The 24,941-nt window shown below is 41.7% G+C and overlaps 1 protein-coding gene across 1 annotated transcript in view; it reads left to right on the forward strand.

Annotated features, from left to right (window-relative positions):
- Window positions 1-24,941, forward strand: part of LOC307016298 (uncharacterized protein) — a gene marked incomplete at its 3' end in the record, with an annotated part of 43,947 nt that overhangs the window by 16,702 nt on the left and 2,304 nt on the right. Inside the window, exons 2-5 of the mRNA XM_079645336.1 lie at window positions 8,966-9,286; window positions 9,417-9,686; window positions 9,798-9,881; window positions 24,616-24,741. Of these exons, the coding sequence (XP_079501462.1) occupies window positions 8,966-9,286; window positions 9,417-9,686; window positions 9,798-9,881; window positions 24,616-24,741 (801 nt within the window). The remainder of the gene's footprint in view (window positions 1-8,965; window positions 9,287-9,416; window positions 9,687-9,797; window positions 9,882-24,615; window positions 24,742-24,941) is intronic.

Genomic DNA, 24,941 nt, shown 5'->3' on the forward strand with positions numbered 1-24,941 from the left:
CAGGTAGAGACTGAACAGAACAGAGACAGTTAGAAAATACATGTTGTTGATTCAGAGTTTAAAGACAAAGAGATCAAAACCTCTGAGTATATGTAACTCTTCTAACTTCTCTCTTCCAGGTTGGTGGTGGTGGTGGATCATCGTTGTGATCGTGGGTGTTGCAGCACTCACAATAATCACTGTGGCTGTCATCAGACGGAAGAGGACTCAAGGTGAGGACATTCACACATTATACTTTACAAACAACAAGCTTTTGATCAACATGGATCTTAACTGTGGAAGATTAAGTTGATTTTCTCTTTTTTTGTCTTGTAAGGGACGAGAACAGAGACCGATGATGACATGGTACATTTTAAAATGCAATAATTGAACTTTTACACAATTGTTATTTTAGAAATGTTTCCATCTAAAAGAGAATAAGTAACTACATTTCTGAATTTGTTAATCAGAAAGTAAGAGGTAATTAAATAAGTAATAGTAATACATTTTATTTGTGTAGGCTGATCCTGAAGATGGTGTTTCCTACGCCTCCATCAGCTACACCAGGAAGAGCAGCAGGAAAGCCAGGGTGAGCTGTCTCATTGATTACACTGGTGATGTTAAATGAAGAGTATATTAAAACCTATCATTTACTTATAACTAAGTTGTTCTATATTTATGATTTATTAATCTGATATCAGTCTCTCTGATTTTAATCTTAACGCCGGTCTGATATACATATATTCTGTGTGTATCCACTGTCACAAGCCAACAAATCACATTTTGAAACATTGGCTATGACTGTACATAAGAAGTGGAGTAATTACCATTACATCACTCATTGGTTTGAGGAGTGCCTTTTTAAGCCTTGGGTTTTTCATTTTGTTTGTTATTATCCTTGTTTTTGCAACCAGAAGTGGCATGACAGGGTGAATCTTTATACAACTGAACGCTGTAATACAATTTGTTATGTGATAACTTTAACAAAAATGTCTAAACATTCACCAAAAACATAAAAAATCCCTTTCGTAAAATGACAATATACAGGGTTAAAGTTGTCAGGTGAAAACACGAAGAGCAACCAATCACGGTCAATGTCGTGGTACAAACGTGTCAATCACAATGTAGCCACACCTTAAATCACATTTTGCTTTATTGTCTATTTTACTTAAAATGTGACCATAATTTACCAAAAGAACATCATTCTTTATTAAAGAAGACCTGAAACTAGGGATTGAGACCATAAACTCATCAGGAGAATGTTTACTAAGGTAATACATCAAGTGATGGGTCATTTCCTCAAAGACTTCTATACAATCTGACTGCTTTTTGAAACCAGATGTGTTGCCCCCTGCTGGCCATGAGAGGGAATGCAGGTTTAATGCTCTTCCAAAAGCTGAAGCAGAGGGAATGACTCAGTTGTTACATGACAGCAAAATCAGGACTTTCAGAACTCTTTTATTTTTATTTCATGAGATTTGCTCTTTCCCTCCAGACTCACCTTCATGATGATGATGAAGATGATGCAGTGACCTACAGCACTGTGAGAGCTCCCTCCTCTTCCTCTGCTCTATCCGCTGATCCCGGCCTCCTCTACGCCACCGTCAACAAACCAAGAAAGAAACCGATGTAATGTTTAAATCAATAGCATGATCGCTTGGATCAAAGATGTAGAGTTTAAGGGCACAGCTAGCAGAGTTTAATCAGATTTATATTAACCTTGTTTTTGCTTTCTTTGGCTTAAATGCATCAAAGTAAGAGTACAGCAGCAGCTTTATGAAAACATGTGAGTCCCTCTAGAGGTGGGTTGTGAAAAAGGTTCAGACATGTTGGAGATTTACTGTATTCTTAATAATTAGAGCATGGGCAAAATGTTTTTTTTTTATTAATTCTTGCTTGGTTTAATTAACCGTTGTTTAGTTATATCATTTAATGGAATATTGCATTTTCTTTAGTATACTTGATTGTGTTGTATTTTACCAAATGAAGTTACCTAACAGCCTTACCAGACTGCAGATGTATTTCCATGTAACACCTTTTCAGTGAAATATGTTTAGCTTTGTTTGGAGTTTTGTTTTGGAAATAAAAAACGTTCTCAGGTGAAAATAAACTCTTTTAAAGGAGTTCTTGTTCAGCTGTCTTTAGTTTCAAACACTTTTATTTCTCACCAGTAGGAGGCAGCAGAGATCCTCCCAACATGTGGAGGTCTCTACTTTCCTCTCACACTGAGAAGCAGATCTCTGCAGACACAAACACAAACACTCTCTCACGTGTGAATAATGTGAGTATAGGTTGAGTTAGTGAACTGTGTGCTTCTGAAAGTGCTGCAGCAGAGGGAGCTCGTGCAATGAGACTTTACGTTACTGTAAAACAAAGCATATTCTTTACTTTGAAAGATATACTTTTCAAGAAGCAAGCACATTTAGAAAATCAAATCATTATTCAATTATGCATTTGTGACTTTAGGAAAGAAAAGTTAAACAAATGTTAAAATTAATAGATTTGCATTCAAATATCTTACTGTGAAAAATAGTCTTGCTTTTTTTGTGGATCAAATATCTCGTTTTTTGGTGGATTGTCATGTTTTCAGATTAGATTTAGAATGGGAAGTGAAAATAGAAGTAGTGAAAGCATTGAGAAATGAAAGAGGGAAGGAGAAAATATATTAAAAGGACAAAAAGTGAAGATATGGAGTGAACATTTAGTGATATTTCATGTTTGTCTGAAAATAGACCCAGAGCACCAAAAGATGAGTTTCAGGAAAATGAACACAACTACCAGATATTTAGAGAGAATAAGGCGGACAGTATTTCCCCTTTGATATGAAAACATAGTAAGTAGGAAAAGAGAGTGAAGATTTTTTTTAAACAATGCTATTTTCTCCCCTTATCTTTTACCAGAGAACATACTTAAAGGTGGGTAGGTAATTCACTTCAGATTCACTTTTTGTTATATTCCATGGAATGCTCTTAACATCCCGATAGCAATGAATATATTAAATGCTTTGACAATAAATACATAAAAACACGTCATCTCTGGAAGCCGTAGCGCTGTAAAAAGCACGACCAATCATCTGAGCCGGCCCGGCTAAAATAACTGGATGGCCTACCTGCCTGTCAGCCTTCCATCTGTGCACAAACTTATCTCGTGCCCTCATTGGTCATGTGCGCGTTCGTGTGTGTTGGAGGAGGGGCTCTGTAAGGAAGTAGCAGATTTTTTCCAGTTGTGTATTTTCAAATTCTAGCGCACTCAAGCTGGTTTCTCCAAAATGAAATACCCCACCCAATTTTTTTTTTGCAGATTCATTTGAACTATTTAACAGCCAGCACCACCATTTGGTAGAGCACATTTTGTGTCTTGATATCTAGTTGAAAAAAAATAAAAGAGTCTTACTCCATCTGATTCAGCCAGCTCTACCATTTGGTTGACATGTCTTGGGGTCGGGGGGCCTGATCATTTATTCCGGCAAATTACTCAGACCTACTAATTGACCTAACAGAAGTTATTGAGTCGATGTAAGTTTACTGCTTGGCTCAGATCCACCAACGTCAGCAAGATCTCACCTCTATCAAATCCTGAAGAACCAGGTTCAATGAGCTGCTGTTTCAATTCAGAGGACCCGCTAAATCTGTTTAAGAGATCCCGAAGGGTTTTGATATCAGTAATGAGGTGTGGTCCTACCTAAGTGTGAGTGTGGCAGGGTGCAATCTTATCTTTGAAGCAGGAGAGGAGAGCGCAGATGTCTTTTAAGTTGTCCCAGTCCAAAAGGTGGGATCAGTTTATTTGAAGAAAAATTGTTCCACACTTATACAGGGTTTCTACCTTCTCTCTTTACAACATGACATTCCTACAAAACACATTATGCTGTGGTCATGTTCTAATATGAAACCTCAATTCACAGTTTTACATTTATTACACTAAATTGTTACTTCAACTGCCCAATTCAGTTGTGACATTTAAAATCGTCCGACAGAATTTAGAGGCATCTCCTCATAAATGACCGGGGATAATAAAAAGCACATTCAAACTTTCATTCAGCAAATCAATTCATATACACATCTAGTCCCGCATGAATTCGGAGGACCTTTCCTCACAGGTGGCAGGGTGCTAAACTTTCAACACACATCAATTCATTCCGCATTCAACAAAGAAGTGTGTGTGTGTGTGTGTGTGTGTGTGTGTGTGTGTTTGTGTGTGTGTGTGTGTGTTTGTGTGTGTGTGTGTGTGTGTGTGTGTGTGTGTGTGTGTGTGTGTGTGTGTGTGTGTGTGTGTGTGTGTGTGTGTGTGTGTGTGTGTGTGTGGGCATCTGTTTTCAGAAGATATTATGATAGTGTCATTCGTTCCGGTGCACTCCGACAGGACTAAGCACTACATCGAGATTAAATTAAATTAAACACATTTCTTTCACTTGGGAATACACACATACCTATGGAGTTAGCCAGATGTGTGTCAATTACTGTTTATGGTAATTTGAAATCAAATGCCGGTGTTGGACACACACAAACACACCGAACACACACACAGAGCGGAACTGAGCAAAAACACACACATCATGCGCCTTGGTGACTGGACATCTCCTTCATAAAACGAGTAATAGGGGGAATAATCGGGTAGTTCGATGTGTGTAGAGGTGTGTGTGGTTAAACGTAGCAGCCTCAATCTCTATTCAGCTGTTCTAATGAAGGGAAACACAGTGAAGTAAACAGGAAAAGGCACAGCTCTTTGCAGCTGGTGCTGCTCTTCTCAGATTCTGCTGAGTTACACGTTACTGCCTCCAGTGGCCTGTACGACGAAGCCAGTTCAACAGACCCTGGACATGCACAATATATCAACTCACAACCATGTGTTTATGATACAAAACTCATTTTGTAAAGAAATTGTTAAATGTCCAATGTTTAATTCTTTGTACAAAAGTATTGGCATCAAAATATAGTGAAAGTAGCGACAGTAAAAGTAGTCATTGTGCAGATTGGTCCATTTCAGAATAATAGATATGATATGTTTTATAATGATTGATCATGAAAGTGTTCTCAAAGCTGGTAAAGGTGCAGCTAGTTTGAATGACTTTGTATACTGCAGGGTAGCTTGTGGATTTACTCCAGGTGGAACTAAAGTCTGATTTAACACTTGATTAGATTTCACATCATTCATCCAGATCTGTGAAGTAACTAAAGGTATTAAGTACTCTTTACAACATCAGGAGGATACGTTTCCAGCTGACCCAGAAATCAGCGCAGGTTCTGGTCCAGGCTCTCGTCATCTCACGCCTAGACTACTGCAACTCCCTCCTGGCTGGTCTACCTGCATGTGCCATCCGACCTCTGCAGCTCATCCAGAATGCAGCGGCTCGTCTGGTCTTCAACCTTCCTAAATGTTCCCACACCACGCCGCTCCTCCGCTCCCTTCACTGGCTTCCAGTAACTGCTAGAATCCACTTCAAGACACTGGTACTTGCGTACCATGCTGCGAATGGATCTGGCCCTTCCTACATCCAGGACATGGTTAAACCGTACACCCCAGCACGTGCACTCCGCTCTGCATCAGCCAAACAGCTCGCTGCACCCGCACTGCGAGGGGGACCCAAGTTCCCATCAGCAAAAACACGTGGGTTTGCTATCCTGGCTCCAAAATGGTGGAATGAGCTCCCCATTGAAATCAGGACAGCAGAAAGCTTACACATCTTCTTCAGACTGAAAACTCATCTCTTTAGACTCCACTTCGAGAGATAGAATTACTAACAAAGCACTTATATACTAACAAAGGGCTGGCTTATCTAAAGCCAGTTGAGTAGCACTTGAAATGTTTGGCTCTATGAAACCTGATGTACTTATATGATTCTGTTTTCTTCAAGGTTGTATCTTCCTGATCGAATGTACTTATTGTAAATCGCTTTGGATCAAAGCGTCAGCTAAATGTAATGTAATGTAAATACATGTAGTGGAGTAAAAGTACACGATATACCTCTGAATTGTAGTGGAGTAAAAGTACAAAGTATATAAACATTGAAATACTCAAGTAAAGTACAAGTACCTCCAAATTGAGTAAATGTACTTAGTTACTTCACATCACAGTTTTCCTTATTTTCAGTATCGGGGAACAACTTTTACATCTACGTGGCGGGAAAAAAAAACGGTGCTCATCAAGCCTTTGTGGAAAAGCTAACAGGCCTGAAATAAGGGACTACCTTCTGGTTTTCTGTCCCATCGCTTCACAAATTAAAACAGACATCGATGCGGCACTGAACAACATCGCAGGTAGGAAATGTCTCGGTCAATGTTTAGCTAACTTCATGCATGTGTGACCATTAGAGAGGGTTTCATCCCTCCCATTCTATTCTATTATATAATGGTTGTTGCAATGAATGATTCATAAAATGTCTTATAATTAGCATTACATATCCTTACACCTACGTTATATATACCTGTACTTTCTAACTGCTGCACATACTCATGCTGTATATCTGATCAATAGTCTTCACAATATATTTACTACTCACTTTTTACTCTAGATTTATTCCTAAACCTGAAATGCCTCCAGTATCTTAGGATGTTTTAATTAGCGTGAGTCCTAATGGAATATGCTACTCCTTTTTTTCCTACGGCTTTAATGAAATATAATCCAAATAAAAAGAGTATTTTTATTCAATGTTATAATGAGTTGTGTTTCTCTCTCTATCTCCAACACACTGACAACACAACACTTTGTTGGGTTTAACCTCTCTCTTTGCCCTGGCTCTCACTTTTTAACAACATACAGTTTGTGTCAGAGCCAAGGAAGGTGTTGCACATTTAGTGGAGCTGTGGTGATATCCTGGGATCAGGTATGAGGCAAAAGAGAAAGTGAGACAGTTTGATTTGTCTTACGTACTCTTATGCGTTATTGGAGAGTGCATCAGAGCGTCAAAGAGGAAGCTCTAAGAAAGGCACATCAAGAAGAGGCTAAAACCTGGCTAGGTGGCTATAGACCTTTTCAAATCCCCTGATTAACATCCTGTCAGCTTTAAGTTTGGTCCTCAGGTTCAGTCAGCGGTTCATCTGTTGAGCAGAACCCCATTTTGCCAGTTCTTCCTTGGCTCCAAAAACAATTACCTCAGTTTTATCTTTGTTTATATAGAAATGTATTTATTAGGATAAACCCCTTGAGATGCACCATCTCGTTTTTAAGAGGGTCCCGACAAAAGCAACATACATGAACCAAATAACAGAAAGCAAAGCATGACAAACAAGGACAAACCACGTACAGTCTGTTAAGTACAATTCATGAAGTAATACATACAATCATTACATTGATAGACAGTAGTGTCTAATAGATCAGTTTCATCAATGACAAGAGCAGAGCAGCTGAAAGTGAGATGAGAATGTTAAACATACCCAATGATGCAAGGGATCTAATAGTAGCAGGTACAGTAACAGTCTGTTGGGGCTTTAAACATGAACGCTCTTCTGCCAATACTTTTTTTTGCAGAGGGGACAGAGAAATAAATCTGGACAGAGTGTCTAACTTGATAATTAGACGAGTAAGAGACTAAATACTGCTTTAAATAAGGCTTTAATTGAAGAAAGTTCTGACACATCCAGCAATTGATTTGTTTAATGCACTTCCTCAGTGTTTGAATTGGAGCATAGTCTCCTGTTGAAATGGTTAAGTAAATGTGTGTGTCATCTGCATAGCTATGGTACCTTATTTTGTTGTTTTTCATTATCTGAGCCAGTGGTAGCATGTAGATGTTAAAGAGAAGAGGCCCCAGGATGGAGCCTTGACGTGTCATATTTGTCCACTCAGATGTGTAGTGACCTATAGAAACAAAGTTTTTCCTGTCCTTTACGTAGGATTCAAATCAATTTAGAACTGTTGCCGAAAGTCCAACCCAGTTTTCCAGTCGGTCTCGTAATATGTTCTGGAAAATAAACATAAAACAGGAAAACACAGACAGATCTTCACAAGTGAAAATACTCAAGTAAAGTCCTTAAAATATGTACTGAAGTGCAGAACCTGGGTAATTGTACTTGGTGACATCCCAGCTCTGCTCTGTGTTTTTACCATGTGTTTGTTCTTCAAAGACATGGTAAACCAAGTTTTGCCTGTCCTTTAAGTAGGATTCAAACCAATTTACAACTGTTTCCGAAAGACAGTGTGCAGAACATGAAACTCAGTCAGATCAAACATCTTGGAGAGTTGAGTGTAGCGTCCTATAGTCAGGTCAGAGAGACTGCTCTAAGAATGGCACATCCAGAAGAGTGTGCAGTGTGTAGAGCATGAAACTATTTCAAAACAACATGAACATTACACCGGTTAATACACGTGTTTAAAAGTAGGCCATTAGAGTGAGTTTCATTAGACGCTCGTTGAGTGTTTTAATGTTTCTGAAGGTTATCTGGTCGGCATCAGAGGGTAACACCTGCAGAGCTCTGCTGCTGCTGTTAACCACTTCTTCACAGAAACACTTCTTCAGTTCTCGGAAAAAGTAAAAATAATTCTGCAGAGATGCAAAGAGGAACCACCATGTTGTTAACATTCATTAAAACTAGCCGTCTTTACATGCTCAACTTCCTCTGTTGTGTTGCTGATAAAGAAGGCCTGCAGTTACCTTCACTCTGAATAACCAAAGACGAGAAATGCATCAAACATAAAAGTCTGGTGTTAAATTGTTTCACTCTTTATTTATAACAACAAAAGATAAAAGAGATTTAAAAGCTAATATAACAGATTAAGTCAACGGCCATCAGAGGAGAGACGGATGAGGAAGTGACTCTTCATTTATCACAGGAAGTAGATGCTGAGTTCTTGTTAAAGAAGAAAAAGGTTAGTGACTCTGCCAGTCGAGAGCCAGAGACCGAGAGAGAAGCACGATGTCTGAATTCAGAAGGATCATGATGTCTTCATTCCTGATGCTGCTGCTCCACTTTCCAGGTGAGGATGCAGAGAACACACTTTCAATAAAACAGCTTTAATATGGTACTTTAATATACATTGTTTTCTTCAACAGCTGCAAATGGGAAACACTACTTCTTCACTGTCAGAGTCGGAGATGAAGTCACTTTGCCTTTTGAAAATATGATACATGATCAGGATGAGTGTGAGGGTACCTGGACCTTCAGTAATTCAGGAAGCACAGGGACGCTGTTTGAAAATGGGCAGATTCACAACGATGCAAAAGCTAAATCAGACAGACTGAGAGTTACAGAGAAATGTTCTCTGGTTATAAAGAAAGTCACAGAGGAGGATGTTGGCCAATACATCTGCAGACAGTTCAGATCAGGAGAACAAGAAGCTCCAGACTCTCAGGTTTTTTTGTCTGTTGTTACCAGTGAGTATTTACATCATACGTTTTTTAAAGTGTGTTGAGAAAACAAAATACTGAAACACAACAATAATTATGATAACAGTTATAAAGTTGTATTTGTGTTGTCTTTCTCTCACAATTTCTCCGTCTTCAGTGACTGAACAGAAAAATAATGGAAAGGTGACGTTACACTGCTCTGTGTCAAAGTATGGAGAGTGTAGAGACACAGCGAAGTGGCTGCTTCAGGGTCGAGATGTGGATAAAGAAAACAGTGAGATTACGTCATCAACGTCTTCCTGCTCTGCCTCTGTGACATTTCTGACTTCTCATTTTAGTAACACATCAAGGTCTAAGTTTAAATGTCATGTAACTGATGATGACACGAGAGAAGTTCATCTGTTTCCCTTCAGTCCTCAGTCCTCAGGTGAGAACACGATGAGTTGTCTAAGTTACTTTTAACTGTTGATGAACATGACGTACAATTTCTGTTATTTTATGGAAGTTTCAGAATAAATAGTTTGTTTAATCTGTTTAGGTAGGAAAAGAAAACCAGCAAAAACCAAAGCAACAATAGCAACAACAACAACAACAACAACAGCTCAAAACAACATGAACTCAGGTAAGTTTAACTTGATTTACTTGTAAAGTGTCTGATGGTCACAGGACAGAACCTCAGCTGTTTCTCTTCAGTCCTCAGGTGAGAATATGATGAGCTCTTTAAAATCATTCATCCTGATATGTCACATCTTCATGTTGAGATGTGAGATGATTACATTAGTTTTTATAACTGTACAGCATGTTGTTATTTTATTCATTAAGGTGAGGATGCAGGGAAGGTGACTACAGTGTCAACAACATGGACAACAGTGAGAATGAGAGCAGCCGGAGAGACGACCAACACTGCATCTGAAAACAATCAAACAGAACAAAAAGGTAGAGAGAGAACAGAGAATATACATTCACAGTTAGAGAAGACCTGCACACATTCAGGACATACACACCTGGATGCACTGGAAGGTGATACACATTCAGGACATACACACCTGGATGCACTGGAAGGTGATACACATTCAGGACATACACACCTGGATGCACTGGAAGGTGATACACATTCAGGACATACACACCTGGATGCACTGGAAGGTGATACACATTCAGGACATACACACCTGGATGTACTGGAAGGTGATACACATGCAGGACATACACACCTGGATGCACTGGAAGGTGATACACATGCAGGACATACACACCTGGATGCACTGGAAGGTGATACACATTCAGGACATACACACCTGGATGCACTGGAAGGTGATAAGGAGTGGACTCAAATCCAACATAGTTTATAAAGGTAACATGTTATGTAGATAAAAAAGAAGAACTGAGTGGATTATAAATAAGTTGTGTTTGTATCTGTATGTTCTGTATGTGTCCCTGTGTGAAGGTGATGAGGAAGCATTGAACAGCCAAAAGACATTTTGTTCATTCAGATTTGAGAGATAAAGAGATAAAAACCTCTGACTATATTTAACTCTTCGGTACCACTTTACAATAAGACTACCTTATAAAGGGTTTACGAATAATTTGTAATTAATTTATTAATTAGGTTGTGAACACTTTATAAATCATTAACAAGCTTTTATAAGACATGAGATAAACAGGGCAACTGTGGCCGGTTGCTTGCCAAATAGTGAGCCCACATGTATCTGTACTGCTAAGCCTTATATTGGCTACCTAGCTTACTTCGTCTCCTTCATCAGCCAGCATCCTTGGTATCTGTTGCTCACTGAGTTGATTCTCGCTAAGTAGCCAATATAAGGCTTAGTCATCTTGCCAAATAGTGAGCCTGTGTTGACGTATGAAAACTATGTTAGAACTGGTTTATAAATGGTTCTTAATGATTAATAAAGTGTTTACAACCTAATTCATAACCTAATTAGAAACCCTTTATGAATCCTTTGTAAGGCTAGTCTTATTGTAAAGTGGTACCAACTCTTCTAACTTCTCTTTTCCAGGTCGCTTGAGGCTCATCATGGTGTCTGTGGGTTTCGCGGCTCTCATCATCACCGTGGTTACAGTCAACATATGGACAAGAGCTAAAGGTGAGAGATTTTCACAGATGAAATAAAAAATATAGAAATAAAGGTGAAATCTAATATCAACTTGTTTTGTCCTTTTTTCAGGGAGCAAAGCACAGACGGAAGAAAACATGGTGAGTTTGAACATTGCATAATTAAATGTGTGTATTATTTGCTCTCCAATTTTAACAATGGATATATGACAGGCAGAAGAAGATGCAACACAAGATTAATTTAGAATAATTATGTATCCAAATTAAATGATCTCAGAAAAGCTAAACAGTTAATTAACCAAAATAACAGAAAACAGCAACACAATGAAATAAATGCTCAATAAGGAGGCTTCAAAGTGACCAAGTAGTTGAATCAACAGCTCTTTATAATGCTTACAATTCAATTAAATGCAGCCAGTGGTAGCATGTTGATGTTAAAGAGACAAGGCCCGAAGACAGAGCCCTGAGGAACCCCACATGTCATATTTGTCCACTGAGATGTGTAGTTACCTGTCCTTTAAGTAGGATTCAAACCAATGTAGAACTGTTGCCGAAAGCCCCACCCAGTTTTCCAGTTGGTTAAGAAATATATTGTGGAAAATAAAAATAAAACAGGAAAACACAGACAGATCGTGACGAGTGGAATTATTCAAGTAAATACTCTCTCTCTTAAATGCAAAACCTTAAAGAGTAAATGTACTTACTTTCCAGCTCTGATCTGTGTTTCCACCATGTCTTTGTTCCATGTTGACAGGAGCAGATTGATGAAGATGAAGATGAAGATGAGGTGGACTATGAAAACGATGGAGAGCCTTCTCCCTCTGTGTGACTGATCAACAACATCAACTCCCCTCAGAGTCCACTGCTGTCAAACATCACCTCCTCATATGTTACAGCCTTCATGATGATGATGAAGATGATGCAGTGACCTACAGCACTGTGGGAGCTCCCTCCTCTTCCTCTGCTGCCTCCACTGATTCCAGCCTCCTCTACGCCACCGTCAACAAACCAAGAAAGAAACCGATGTAATGTTTAAATCAATAGCATGATCGCTTGGATCAAAGATGTAGAGTTTAAGGGCACAGCTAGCAGAGTTTAATCAGATTTATATTAACCTTGTTTTTGCTTTCTTTGGCTTAAATGCAGCAAAGTGAGAGTACAGCAGCAGCTTTATGAAAACATGTGAGTCCCTCTAGAGGTGGGTTGTGAAAAAGGTTCAGACATGTTGGAGATTTACTGTGTTCTTAATAATTAGAGCATGGGCAAAATGTTTTTTAAAAATAAATTCTTGCTTGGTTTAATTAACCGTTATTTAGTTATATCATTTAATGGAATATTGCATTTTCTTTTGTATATTTGATTGTGTTGTATTTTACCAAAGGAAGTTACCTAACAGCCTTACCAGACTGCAGATGTATTTCCATGTAACACCTTTTCAGTGAAATATGTTTAGCTGTGTTTGGAGTTTTGTGTTGGAAATAAAAAACGTTCTCAGGTGAAAATAAACTCTTTTAAAGAAGTTCTTGTTCAGCTGTCTTTAGTTTCAAACACTTTTATTTCTCACCAGTAGGAGGCAGCAGAGATCCTCCCAACATGTGGAGGTCTCTACTGTCCTCTCACACTGAGAAGCAGATCTCTGCAGACACAAACACAAACACTCACACATGTGTGAATGCAACACAGTCTCACTCCCTGAACGTCCAGGAGTGACGTTTGGTCAGGGTCCTTTAGCGTGCAGTTGTGACGCGCCGAGTCTCCTTCAGCTTCATAAACGGACGCAAAGAGCTTTCAACTGATTGCAATGTATTCCCATCGGCGGCGGTATTTGACGCTCAGGGAAGCACCACATCGGTCCATGTCGGCTGCAGTTAAAGGCAATGTGAACGTCCATTCCCATTGGATAACGGAGGATTTTACACCCGGAAGTAAGTATTCTCCTTACTGTAGATTGATTTGACAGTGATATCTGCACTACTCATCAACTCAAAAACACCAGAGTATCTTTGTTAATTAAACAACATTGAATGGTTTAAATTGTGTACAATGCTTTTGTATTTTCTCCCTTCGATTCGGAGAAACAAATATTTTTTCAGAGTTTAGGATGGCCGAAGACACTAAACTACCCAGAATCCTCAGCTATCGTTCCGCTTTGCTCGGCAAACCCCGTGATTAGTGCTCAAGCTCTGTGATTGGTTGACCTCCAACTGCATTCCATTATGAAAAAAAAACGTTTCGGGGGTCTCCAATCGGAAATGTATACAGGGATATAGGGTGAGGGAATGCTCCGGTTTTGGGACAAAATTAACATGGGATCACTCCGATCATTGTACGTACATTGTCTCACTGGAATATTAACGGTCAGATTGAATACAACATCGACCCAATTTCTCCGGTCAATGGCGGGAGAGTTATGAAAGTGACAAAACACTGTTCCACACATTTAAAAACACTTAAACAATGAAACAATGTTTACCCAGGATTCAGGCACCTTCCCTGGCTTGTAAAATGTGGTGATGCACCCTGGATGTATCAGACTATTTAAAACATGTATACCCAGGATTCAATCACTTTTGAAGCGCCGGCTGTTGAATTGAAACAGTTTAATGCACTTTTAACACTCATGTACCCAGGATTCGAGCTCCTTTCCTGGGTAATAAAGTGAGATGAAGCAGCCTGTCCTCTGGGTGCGCTCTCTGTGGGTCTCGCAGCCTGCTCCTTTCTGGCTGCGCTCTGCCTCTATTCACACCACTTTTCCCCAGGTTTCAGAGACTTATTGCTGGGTAGAAAAGCCATGTGCATCACCCTGGATCTCTGCATGTGTGCCTGTGAGTCTGAGACCCTAACAGCAGGGACTCTGCTGTTTTTACCTTCTTGTACATTTCGTGAGTCAAATGTGGACGAAATGGATTTCTGTCCATTTTGTGAGTCAAATGTGGACGAAATGGACAGATTTCTGTCCATAACAGCGGGTGTTGAATTAAAACAGTTTAATGCACTTTTAACACTCATGTACCCATGATTCAAACTCCTTTCCTGGGTAATAAAGTGAGATGAAGCAGCCTGTCCTCTGGGTGCGCTCTGTGGGTCTCGCAGACTGCTTTTCCGGTGTGCTGGAGAGTCATTTTCAGGCTCCTCTCCACAGTTGTCCGCCTAAAAATGATTTTTAATCATTATTTTTTCATTTAAATGATTCATTTTATCATTAATATGGTTCCCCAACACAATGCACAAAGTCTGCAGATCAAAATGAAAATGATTTGTATTCACCATCATGGGGCTATATAAATCAAATTCCGGGTAATTCGGAGCACAATTGTACCTTTTACTATTTAAATGTATTTGTATTATATATGTTTTGGCTATAAAAGTGACATTTCTGGGTGACTTTGTCAGTTTATGGAGCTTATCCCACAAATCCTGGAGGTTCCAGGCCGAATTTGGGAGCTCATAGGCGGCCTGCCATGCCCCCACACGTGGAAAGAAGAAAAAATTAAAGAAAACGGTCAATTATATCTTAAAATAATAAAAAATGAAGTTTTAAAAACATTCTCAAAAAAATGACTAAGTGCCAACGGAGAAGGGGCTCAACAAAGCTCAACCCTTCGGCGCTTCGGGCCTAAGCCCCGGAAACTTTTCCACTCCCCCGTTGCAACTTAAAACGGAGAGGGCAAGCCAAGCCTCCCCTACTCAGTCAAAAAAATGCATTCATCAATTTCAGACTACTGTCTGCACGAAATCGGAAACCCGGTTTTTGAGAGGACTCAGAAAAAAAACGGGTGTCTGATTTCATGGAGGAATGTATCCACTCCATGTGCACTCTGGCTCTGATACATTTGTTGCCCGGAGACCCCCCAGCATGGTTCTTACCAAACTTTAAGTTTTTGAACTGGTCTCTGGAGGTATGTAAGAGGAGTTGGCCGGGGACTCTACCCGCATTATGAGGCCCTATTTTCGGATACATTTTTTCATTTTCACCCCTTTTCTATGGATGAATTGAAATACATTGCCTGGAGGATAGGACCGAGAGATGACAGACTCTCTGGCCGCCTCACAAGTCACTATTTGTCGGACACTTTCTTTGCTTTACCCCGGTTCTATCACTCTTTCCTCCTTTGACCATAAAACGTGTTTCCTGCTGGGGTACTGCCTGGTTCCGGGGCACCCCAAACCCTCTCATGGTCGGGGCACCATGAATTGATGCATCGGCCCCAATGTTGCCATCACCAGCCCCACGTTGGTGCGGGGGTGGGACCATTTAACCCGGTGGTAACCAGAGTCCTCCCTTGGTCCGTGTACCATGCATTGAAGCATCGGACCCATGGTTGCAATCACCGATTACGCTGACGCATATAAACGGAGAAATAGAAAACAATTTAAATACAATTCATTGTGTCTGTTTTAGTAAGGATGTTGTCCGAATGCCCGGTGTGCAAACTCTGCTATCTGGCTTTGAACAAGCACCTTAAGCACAAACATGCAGTGCGGAACCTGGAGGAAAGAGGCATCTTTCTTAAAATGGCCAGTGGCAGAATAAATGTTCGGACCAAACCCTGCCCCATCACAGGGTTCTTGTATGCTGGGAAGAGACTAGACCATCACTTAACTCATGACCACCCTGAGTTCTCCCGAGATGAGGCACATCAGGTCATGGCAAGGCTGAAGCATAGTGTGGCCCTGCAGTTGCTCCATGACCTGGATTTTGACACCACAAAATCCACCACCTTTAAGTGTTACCAGGGGCATGAGAACATCCTCCACAGGAAGGGGGTGGTGGTGCCGTGAAGAAGGCAGAATATGGATGCCGATGGGCGGACGGTAAAGCACCGGAAAATCCATCCCCCTTTTAGGGTTACCATGGGCATGAGGTTCTGGAGGGTGTGATCATCTGGGTTTAGTCCGTGGGGGAGTGCTTAAGTCCGGGGTGCCCGGGGACTGGTGTGCCGATGTGAGGGAGACATGCTGAAGGTGTTTAGTCCGTCCTTTGGGGGTCTGTGAGCCGCCAAAGAGAAGGGCTTTTCCCGTTCTCTCTCCTGGAGGTGTGAAATGAGTGCCCATGTTAGGGACACATGCTGGAGGTGTTAGTCTGTCTTTTGGGGATCTTGGAGCAGCCAAATTGGCCAATTGGCCATCATAAGATGCATCAACACATGTGGTGACAGAATCACCACATGTGGTGATTGGCCAGAGTCAACCTCATAAGCCTCACTCACTCTGCAACATCTAGGATGCACTATTTTTGGATACTTTTTGTTCATTTTCACACCTTTCTCCTGGTTCTCACTCCAAATGTGACTCTGGAGGAATGCAAGGGGAGTTGACAGGGGACTCTACCCGCGTTGTGAGGCACTATTTTGGGATACATTTTCTAATTTTCACCCCTTTTCACTGGTTCTCAAAAAAATTACTCTGACACATTTTGACTCTGGAGGAATGCAAGGGGAATTAGGTCTGTCACTTTGGGTAACCGCACCACTGTCGGACGTCTCCCGAGAGTGGACGTCCATTGCCTCTAAGTAGGGCTAGGAAATGCTCCGGTTTTTGGACAAAATTAACATGGGATCACTCCGGTCAATGTACGTACTTCGTCTCACTGGAATATTAATGGCCAGATTGAATTCAACATCGACCCAATTTCTCCGGTCAATGACAGGAGAGTTTTGAAATTGACAAACCACTGTTCCACACATTTAAAAACACTTAATCTATGTTTACCCAGGATCCATGCACCTTCCCTGGCTTGTAAAATGTGGTGATGCGCCCTGGAGGTATCCTACTATTTAAAACGTGTATACACTCATGTACACCTTTCATAGGGTTCCTTAACACAATGCACACAGTCTGGAGCTCACTGGGATCCTGCATTATGCTTTAATCAGGCTTGTCCATGAGTTTGTTAACGAAACGGACGGAAGCACCGTTTTCCCCCTAAAAATGATTTTTAATCGTGGCCTTTGCATTCAAATGATGGATGTTATCATTCACATGGCCCCCTAACACAATGCACATAGCCTGGAGCAGCGACTCGGCCGTTTTTACCCGCTTGTCCATTTGCCTATCAGTTTGTTAACGAAACCGACAGAGCCACCGTTTTCCCCCTAAAAGTGATTTTTAATGGTGGCCTTTGCGTTTAAATGATGGGTGCTATCACTCAAATGGTCCCTTAACACAATGCACATAGTCTGGAGCTCACTGGGGTCCTGCATTATGCTTTAATCAGGCTTGTCCATCAGTCTGTTAACGAAACGGACGGACCCACCGTTTTCCCCCTAAAAATGATTTTTAATCGTGGCCTTTGCGTTCAAATGATGGATGTTATCATTCACATGGTCCCTTAACACAATGCACATGCTTTAATCAGGCGTTTTAACACTTTTCCCCACGAAAATGATTTTTAATCATTTATTTGGGGCTATATAAATCAAATTCCGGGTAATGCGGAGCACAATTGTACCTTTTACTATTTGAATGTATTTGTATTATATATCTTTGGGCTATAAAAGTGACATTTTTGGATGACTTTGTTTATGGAGCTTATTCCACAAATCCTGGAGGTTCCATTGAGGGCTCAGAAGGATGCCCTTATTGATGAGGTGAAGACCCTCCCCAGAAGCCTCCGGTAGTGAGACCCCGGTGAAGACTGTCATGCGGTCAGCAGAAGCCTCCGGTAGTGAGACCCCTGTATGCCAGAAGACCCGTGCGTCTGTCTCCAATAAGCTGAAAGCTAATCTGGCTAAGGACTGGCCCTCTCCCCCAAATCACTGGTCCACTGGGAAGGGACGGGGGAATACCATGCGTGAAATCACGTTGCCTAAAAGCATGGAGACGTACATTCAGATATACAGAGGTCATTGTGAGGGTGTCGCACCGACAGTAAAACGGAAAGAGAATTGTATGTCCAATGTCAGCCGGATAAAGAACTTCCTAGTATTCATGGCCCATGGTGTTGACCGGCTGTTAGACTGGCTGTTTCTAAAAGACACAAAGAGGGTCCGTGGCTGGAGCGAGTATATTTCAAAGTCGGGCCGGGCAGTCACAACATCGCTGTTGTTCCTGAAGACTGTGAACCATTTCCTGAGGTACTTGTCTGCGTCAAAGCTCCGGGGGTGCAGGCTCACCCAGTCTGATATGACCCACATCATCAGAGAGGTGACAGCCAACGTGAACGACTTGAAAAAGTCTGTCACTGTCCACCAGTTTAAGGTGAAGAGGAACAAGCTGGATCGTCTGCCAAGCCAGGCGGAGCTTCTCGCCGCCATGGCGGCCGCTGAGAAGCGCATCCCTGATCTCCTTGACCTGATGGCTAGCAATCCGACCTCAATCACCCAGTACCTGCTATATGGCTATCTAACCCTCCATTGGAGCCTCCTGTATGGCCACCGTCCGGGTGTGTACGCAAACATGACCAACACGGAGGTCTTTGAGGCGGACAGAAGGGGCACTGCTGAGGGCTACATCATCCACGTGCAGGATCACAAGACTGCCAAGACATTTGGCGAAGCACAGCTGGTGCTTACAGTAAAGGAGTTTAGCTGGGTCATGCGGTGGATGGGGGTAAAAGAGGGCTTGTCGGGTCCTCTGAATGAATTATTTCTTTTCACATCGGGGAAGCACGCTTCCAAGAACCTGAACGCTCACTTGAAGAGGGCTTGGGCTGATGCTGGGCTAGAAACAGCCGTCACCTTCACAATCCTGCGCACTGCCCTTGCTGACAATATCAAGCATCACCAAGATCCAGAAAGCAGGTCGATTCTCGCTAGGTTTATGTGTCATGACGTAAGCACTGCAGACCGTTTCTACGCGAATACGCCTCGAATAAAGGAGGGATTGAAGATCCGCTCCATGTTCAGGGCGGCAGCAGCTGCAGCAGCATCATCAGAAGGAGGTCTACCATCGTCAGCTACCTCCGAAGAGGGCTCAGGGTGGAGAGCAGCGATACCTCTTCTTCAGGGCCGGTTGATACTCCTGATGAGGGGACAGGGGCAGTGGACTCAACCTTTTTTCCCCGGTGCACCATACAAGTTAGACGGCTAATATGGCCCCCAGGCCCCCGCTAATCATGTTTTTATTATGTTTATTATGTTTATTATGTATATTGTGTATACTGTTTTTGTAAAAATCGTGTGATAATTAAACAAATAATAAAACATTAGTATAACCTTGAAGGTTCCCAGGGGCAAATACAGTGCCAGGTATCAGACTATTTAAACAATGTTTACCCATGATTCAGACACCTTCCCTGGCTTGTAAAATGCGGTGATGCGCACGCAGGTGGTGGTGCCATGAATATGGCAGAATATGGATGCCGCTGTGCGGACGGTAAAGCACCGCAAGATCCACCCCCTTTAGGGTTACCAGGGGCATGAGGTTCTGTAGGGTGTGATCATCTGGATTTAGTCCGTGGGGGAGTGGAGTGCTTAAGTCCGGGGGCCCGGGGACTCACAGTGCACAAGGTTATGGAAGTGCCACTGTTGCCGGAGGTCCTTAGTCCGTCCTTTGGGGCTCTGTGAGGGGCTACAGAGAGGTTGTTTTCCCGGTCCCTCTACTGGAGGTATGAAATAACCTGAGCTCCATGTGAGGGAGAGAGGCTGGAGGTCATTAGGCCGTCCTTTGGGGCTCTGTGAGGTGCCCAAGAGAGGTGCTTTTCCCGGTCCCTCTCCTGGAGGTGTGAAAAAACCTGTTTGTCCCTATCAGGAAGCCGAGCTGGAGCTACTTCGGGGGTCTGTGAGCAGCCACAGAGAGGTGCTTTTCCCGGTCTATTTCATGGAAGTCTGACATGAGCAGAGTGTGCATGCTTTGAAACTAATACACCCACGCTTAGCATGCTATTTTAGGGTATAAATCTTATCTTATCACCATGGATGTACCTGTATTTAAATAAAGCTTACAGCACCGGGTATTCCCAGGCGGTCTCCCATCCAAGTACTGACCCGGCCCGACCCTGCATTATGGGTCTCTGAAACAATCAGACTTTTACCACACTGTTAGCAGGCTTTAATCAGATTTTTAGCACTCTTTTCCCCGCAGAAACTAGTTTAAATCACCGTGGTCACCATGATGGGGATTTAGGAATGTACCTGTGTGTGGTGCGGAGCTTCCCTGCACTTTAAATCCATTGATTTGCCCTGTTTTTGTTGTATTTTTTACTGTTAATGCACTGTGCACCCTGGGATGATGCGCCCTCCTGTGGGGAAACATGAGAACTGCACTCAAATCACTTTGTGCTTTTTAAACAGTTTAAAATAGTTTTTTCCACATTTAAAAACCGCTTTCTGCCTTGGAAATCATTTCTAATCATTATTACCGTTATGGAGGGGCTGCAGGAACACTTTCCCCGCCTTGCAAACATTTATTCCTGGGTAAAATAATCCATTTGTTCCGCCTGCTTTCCGTCAGCACCTGCGGCTGTCGGATTAAAACAGTTTAATGCACTTTTAACACTCACGTACCCAGGATTCCTGCTCCTGAACCTCTGCATGTGTGTGTGCCTGTGAGCCTGGGGCCCTGAGAGCAGCGACTCTGCCGTTTTTGCTTGTCCATTTGGCTATTCAAATGTTAACGAAACGGACGGATTTCCGTCCATTTGGCTATCAGATTGTTAACGAAATGGACAGATCCACCGTTTTCCCCCTAAAAATGATTTGTAATCGTTATTTTTGCATTTAAATGATTGATGCTATCATTAATATGGTTCCTTAACACAATGCACATAGTCTGGAGCTCACTGGGGTCCTGCATATGCTTTAATCAGGCTTGTCCATTTGGCTATCCGAATGTTAACGAAACGGACCGACTTCCGTGCGCATCAGCGGCTGTCGCATTAAAACAGCTTAATGCGCTTTTACCACTCACGCAGCCAGGATTCCTGCTCCTTTCCTGGGTTACAAAGTGAGGTGACGCAGCCTGTCCTCTGAGTCTCCCTGCCTCTCAGAGACTTATTTCTGGGTAAAAAAAGCCATGTGCTCCGCCCCCTGGATCTCTGCATGTGTGTGTGCCTGTGAGTCTCTGGCTACTGTCCACATGCCCGCATTATGAGGCACTATTTTCGGATACATTTTCTCATTTTCACCACTTTTCCCTGGGTAAAATTAGGTCTGTCACTTTGGTTAAGCGCACCACTGTCGGTCGTCTCCCGAGAGTGGACGACCATTGCCTGTAAATAGGGTTAGGGTTAGGAAGAGATGTAGGAAGACGGATAAAGAGATAATGAGGGTTAAAGGGATGTAAGTAGGTCGTGGTGAAGGGATTTAGGGATGTGGGTAAGGATGAGGTAGGAAGAGGAATGGACGAATGGAAGGAAAAGGGAGGTGGGTCATGAAAAAAGAGATGAATGAGTGAATGAGGCTGCTTGTGTTGACCGGGTAACAGTAGCTCAGCAGTTAATCAGAGGTGTGGTTGAGTTGTCGCTCTGCTTCATAAGAAATATTCATGTTGGATGCACATGAGCTCTTTTTGTACATCTTAATGGGACCGAATATTCATAAGTTTAGTGTGCAGAGCATGACAATAACTCTTTTTTGCAGAACAACATGCGGGTACAAGTGTTAAAAAGTTATTAATTAAACTTCATTAGAGTTCATTTAGACAATAGTTACTGTTTCCATTACTCATGTCTCTGTTTTGTATCTGGTCAACATCAGTGGTTTAGACCTGCAGAGCTCTGCTGCTGCTGCTACCACAACCACAACAACACCTCTTGGTTCTCAGAGGTACAATTCATAGAAAAACCACCAGGCCTCAGACCACTGTGTGTGCATTCAAACGCCATTAGCAAGTCTGTTTTCTGATTAAAATGATATTAAAAAAACATACTGAAAGTATTTATGGAAACGAATAATTCATAATAGTAATAATACAGAAACAACTACAGAATATATAATGCTATATGTATATTCTCTGCACGGTATTGCTTTAAGCACCTACCTGCATCAGAGGAACCTCCAGAGCTCTGCTGCTGCTGTTAACCACATTCTCACGGAAACACTTCTCGTCCGGTTCTCAGAAGAGAAATAAAGAAGCAGCCGGGGAGAGACTCCGACAGTCGAGAGCCAGAGACCGAGAGAGAAGCACGATGTCTGAATTCAGAAGGATCATGATTTCTTCATTCCTGATGCTGCTGCTCCACTTTCCAGGTGAGGATGCAGAGAACACACACTGTTTACGACTGTTAGTGAAAGCTAGTGAGGGCGTCTCTCAATTGAAATCGATGTATCCTTGGGCAAGATGCTGAACCCCAAGTCTCTCCCAATGGGGAACGGTGTGTGAATGATACCTTCTGTCGTGGAGTTTGAATCCGTTTCTACATTTAATATCCACTTTCCTCTATCGGGGTGTGGGTTATGACGCGCCTCTCTTTGCTTCATAACTAACTTTGCAGAGATCGTTGTAGCGTTGAATCACATCAGGTTTATTCTTTGATCAAGGCGACATACAAACATGAAGACAAACTTCCTCGCTTCAAAGTAACTAAAAGTTCTCCGTATCAAAAAAGAACAAAAACAACACGGTTAAAAGACTCTACCGCTTCCTGTCTAATCACACCCTCAGCTGTGAACCAACGCCATGACATATATAGACATACAGACATAAAGACATGCACGTCATATCCGACAGCAAATAAGTGAGGCTTAAACTAACATCTTTTAAAGCGTAGTGTGACTCACTAAAATAAATAGTTAAGAGTTTCCTCTAAAGCCTTTTAGTAATAAGACAAACATTCAAACCATAATGATGAGAGGGAAATGTCTCTAAGCCCTTCAGTGAGCAAGGGGCACATTGCTCTGTATGAACTGGGTGTGAATGGGTGACTTGTTGTATGTAAAGCTCTTTGAGGGGGTGAGAGACTGGATAAAGAGCTTTATAAATACAGTCCATTCACCATTTACCAAGTACATGAAATAAAACAGCTTTAATATCACTAACGGTACTTTACTACGTACTGTTCCTTTAACTGAGAGTGATGAGTTGTGTTTGTAACGTGGTGACTTTAGTGAACTCTTGCTCACTAAAACCCACATAGCAATATTCTTTAAAGTGATCGTCACACTCACTATGAACACTTCAGTTCGTGATGTGGATCTGTAATTAACTCTGGTTTTAATGTGTTGTTAAAAGATTCATTAAACAGATCAACCAGAACTCTAACTCTTTACCTTTTTATATAATACATCATTATTCTGTCAGCATTTATGACGTCTATATTTATTTCTGCTTTTTACCCAACAGCTGCAGATGGGAAAGAATACTCCTTCACCGTCAGACCTGGAGATGAAGTCACTTTGCCTTGTGACAATGTGATAGATGATCAGGATAAGTGTGAGAGTACTACCTGGATCTTCAGTGATTCAAGAAGCTCAGTGACGCTGTTTGAAGGCGGACAGATTCACAAAGAAGCCAAAGCTAAATCAGACAGACTGAGAGTTACAGAGAAATGTTCTCTGGTTATAAAGAAGGTCACAGAGGAGGATGCTGGTCGTTACCTCTGCAGACAGTTCAGATCAGGACAATATCTAGGTTCAGACTCTGTGGTTCATCTGTCTGTTGTTACCAGTGAGTATTTACATCATAATGTTTTCAAACTCTCTTGTTAAAACAATATGCTAAAACATTAAAATAATAACGATTACAGTGATGAAGTTAATGTTACTCTTGTTGTCTTTTCTCTCACAATATCTCCATCTTCAGTGACTGAACATCAGAGCAATGATGAGGTGACGTTAAGCTGCTCTGTGAGGAGATATGTAGCAAGTAGACTCTCAGTGAAGTGGCTGCTTCTGGGTCGAGATGTGGATAAAGATCACAGAGAGATAAAGACATCACAGTCTTCCTGCTCTGCCTCTGTGACATTTCTGACTTCTCTTTTTAGTTACACAACAAGGTCTAAGTTGTTTAAATGTGAAGTAAGAGATGGTGCCAACGTGCAGACCTTCAGCCCTCAGTCCTCAGGTGAGAACATGATGATCTGTTTAAAGTCACCTCTTACTGGTGTAAAAAACAATACTTCAATATTTGTTTATTTTATGGATGTTTAAAATGGAATAGTTTGTTAAGTTGTGTTCATCTGTTTAGGTGAGGACAAAAAACCACCAGCAACAACAACAACAGCAGCTAAAAACAACATGAACTCAGGTAAGGTTTAAAGTGATGTACTTGTAAAGTGTCTGATGAGAACATGATGATCTGTTTAAAGTCATTCATCCTGATGCGTCACATCTTTATGTCGTGATGTGAGATGTTTACATTAGTTTTTATAACTGAACACCATGTTGTTATTTTATTCATTAAGGTGAGGACGCAGGGAAGGTGACTACAGTGTCAACAACATGGACAACAGTGAGAATGAGAGCAGCCGGAGAGACGACCAACACTGCATCTGAAGACAATCAAACAGAACAAGAGGACAACAACAAAGGTAGAGAGAGAACAGAGCATATACATTCACAGTTAGAGAAGACCTGCACATATTCAGGACATACACAACTGGATGCACTGGAAGGTGATACACATTCAGGACATACACACCTGGATGCACTGGAAGGTGATACACATTCAGGACAAACACACCAGGATGCACTGGAAGGTGATACACATTCAGGACATACACACCTGGAT

The sequence above is a fragment of the Notothenia rossii genome (genome assembly GCF_949606895.1).
Source record: "Notothenia rossii genome assembly, chromosome: 8".
NCBI lineage: Eukaryota > Metazoa > Chordata > Actinopteri > Perciformes > Nototheniidae > Notothenia > Notothenia rossii.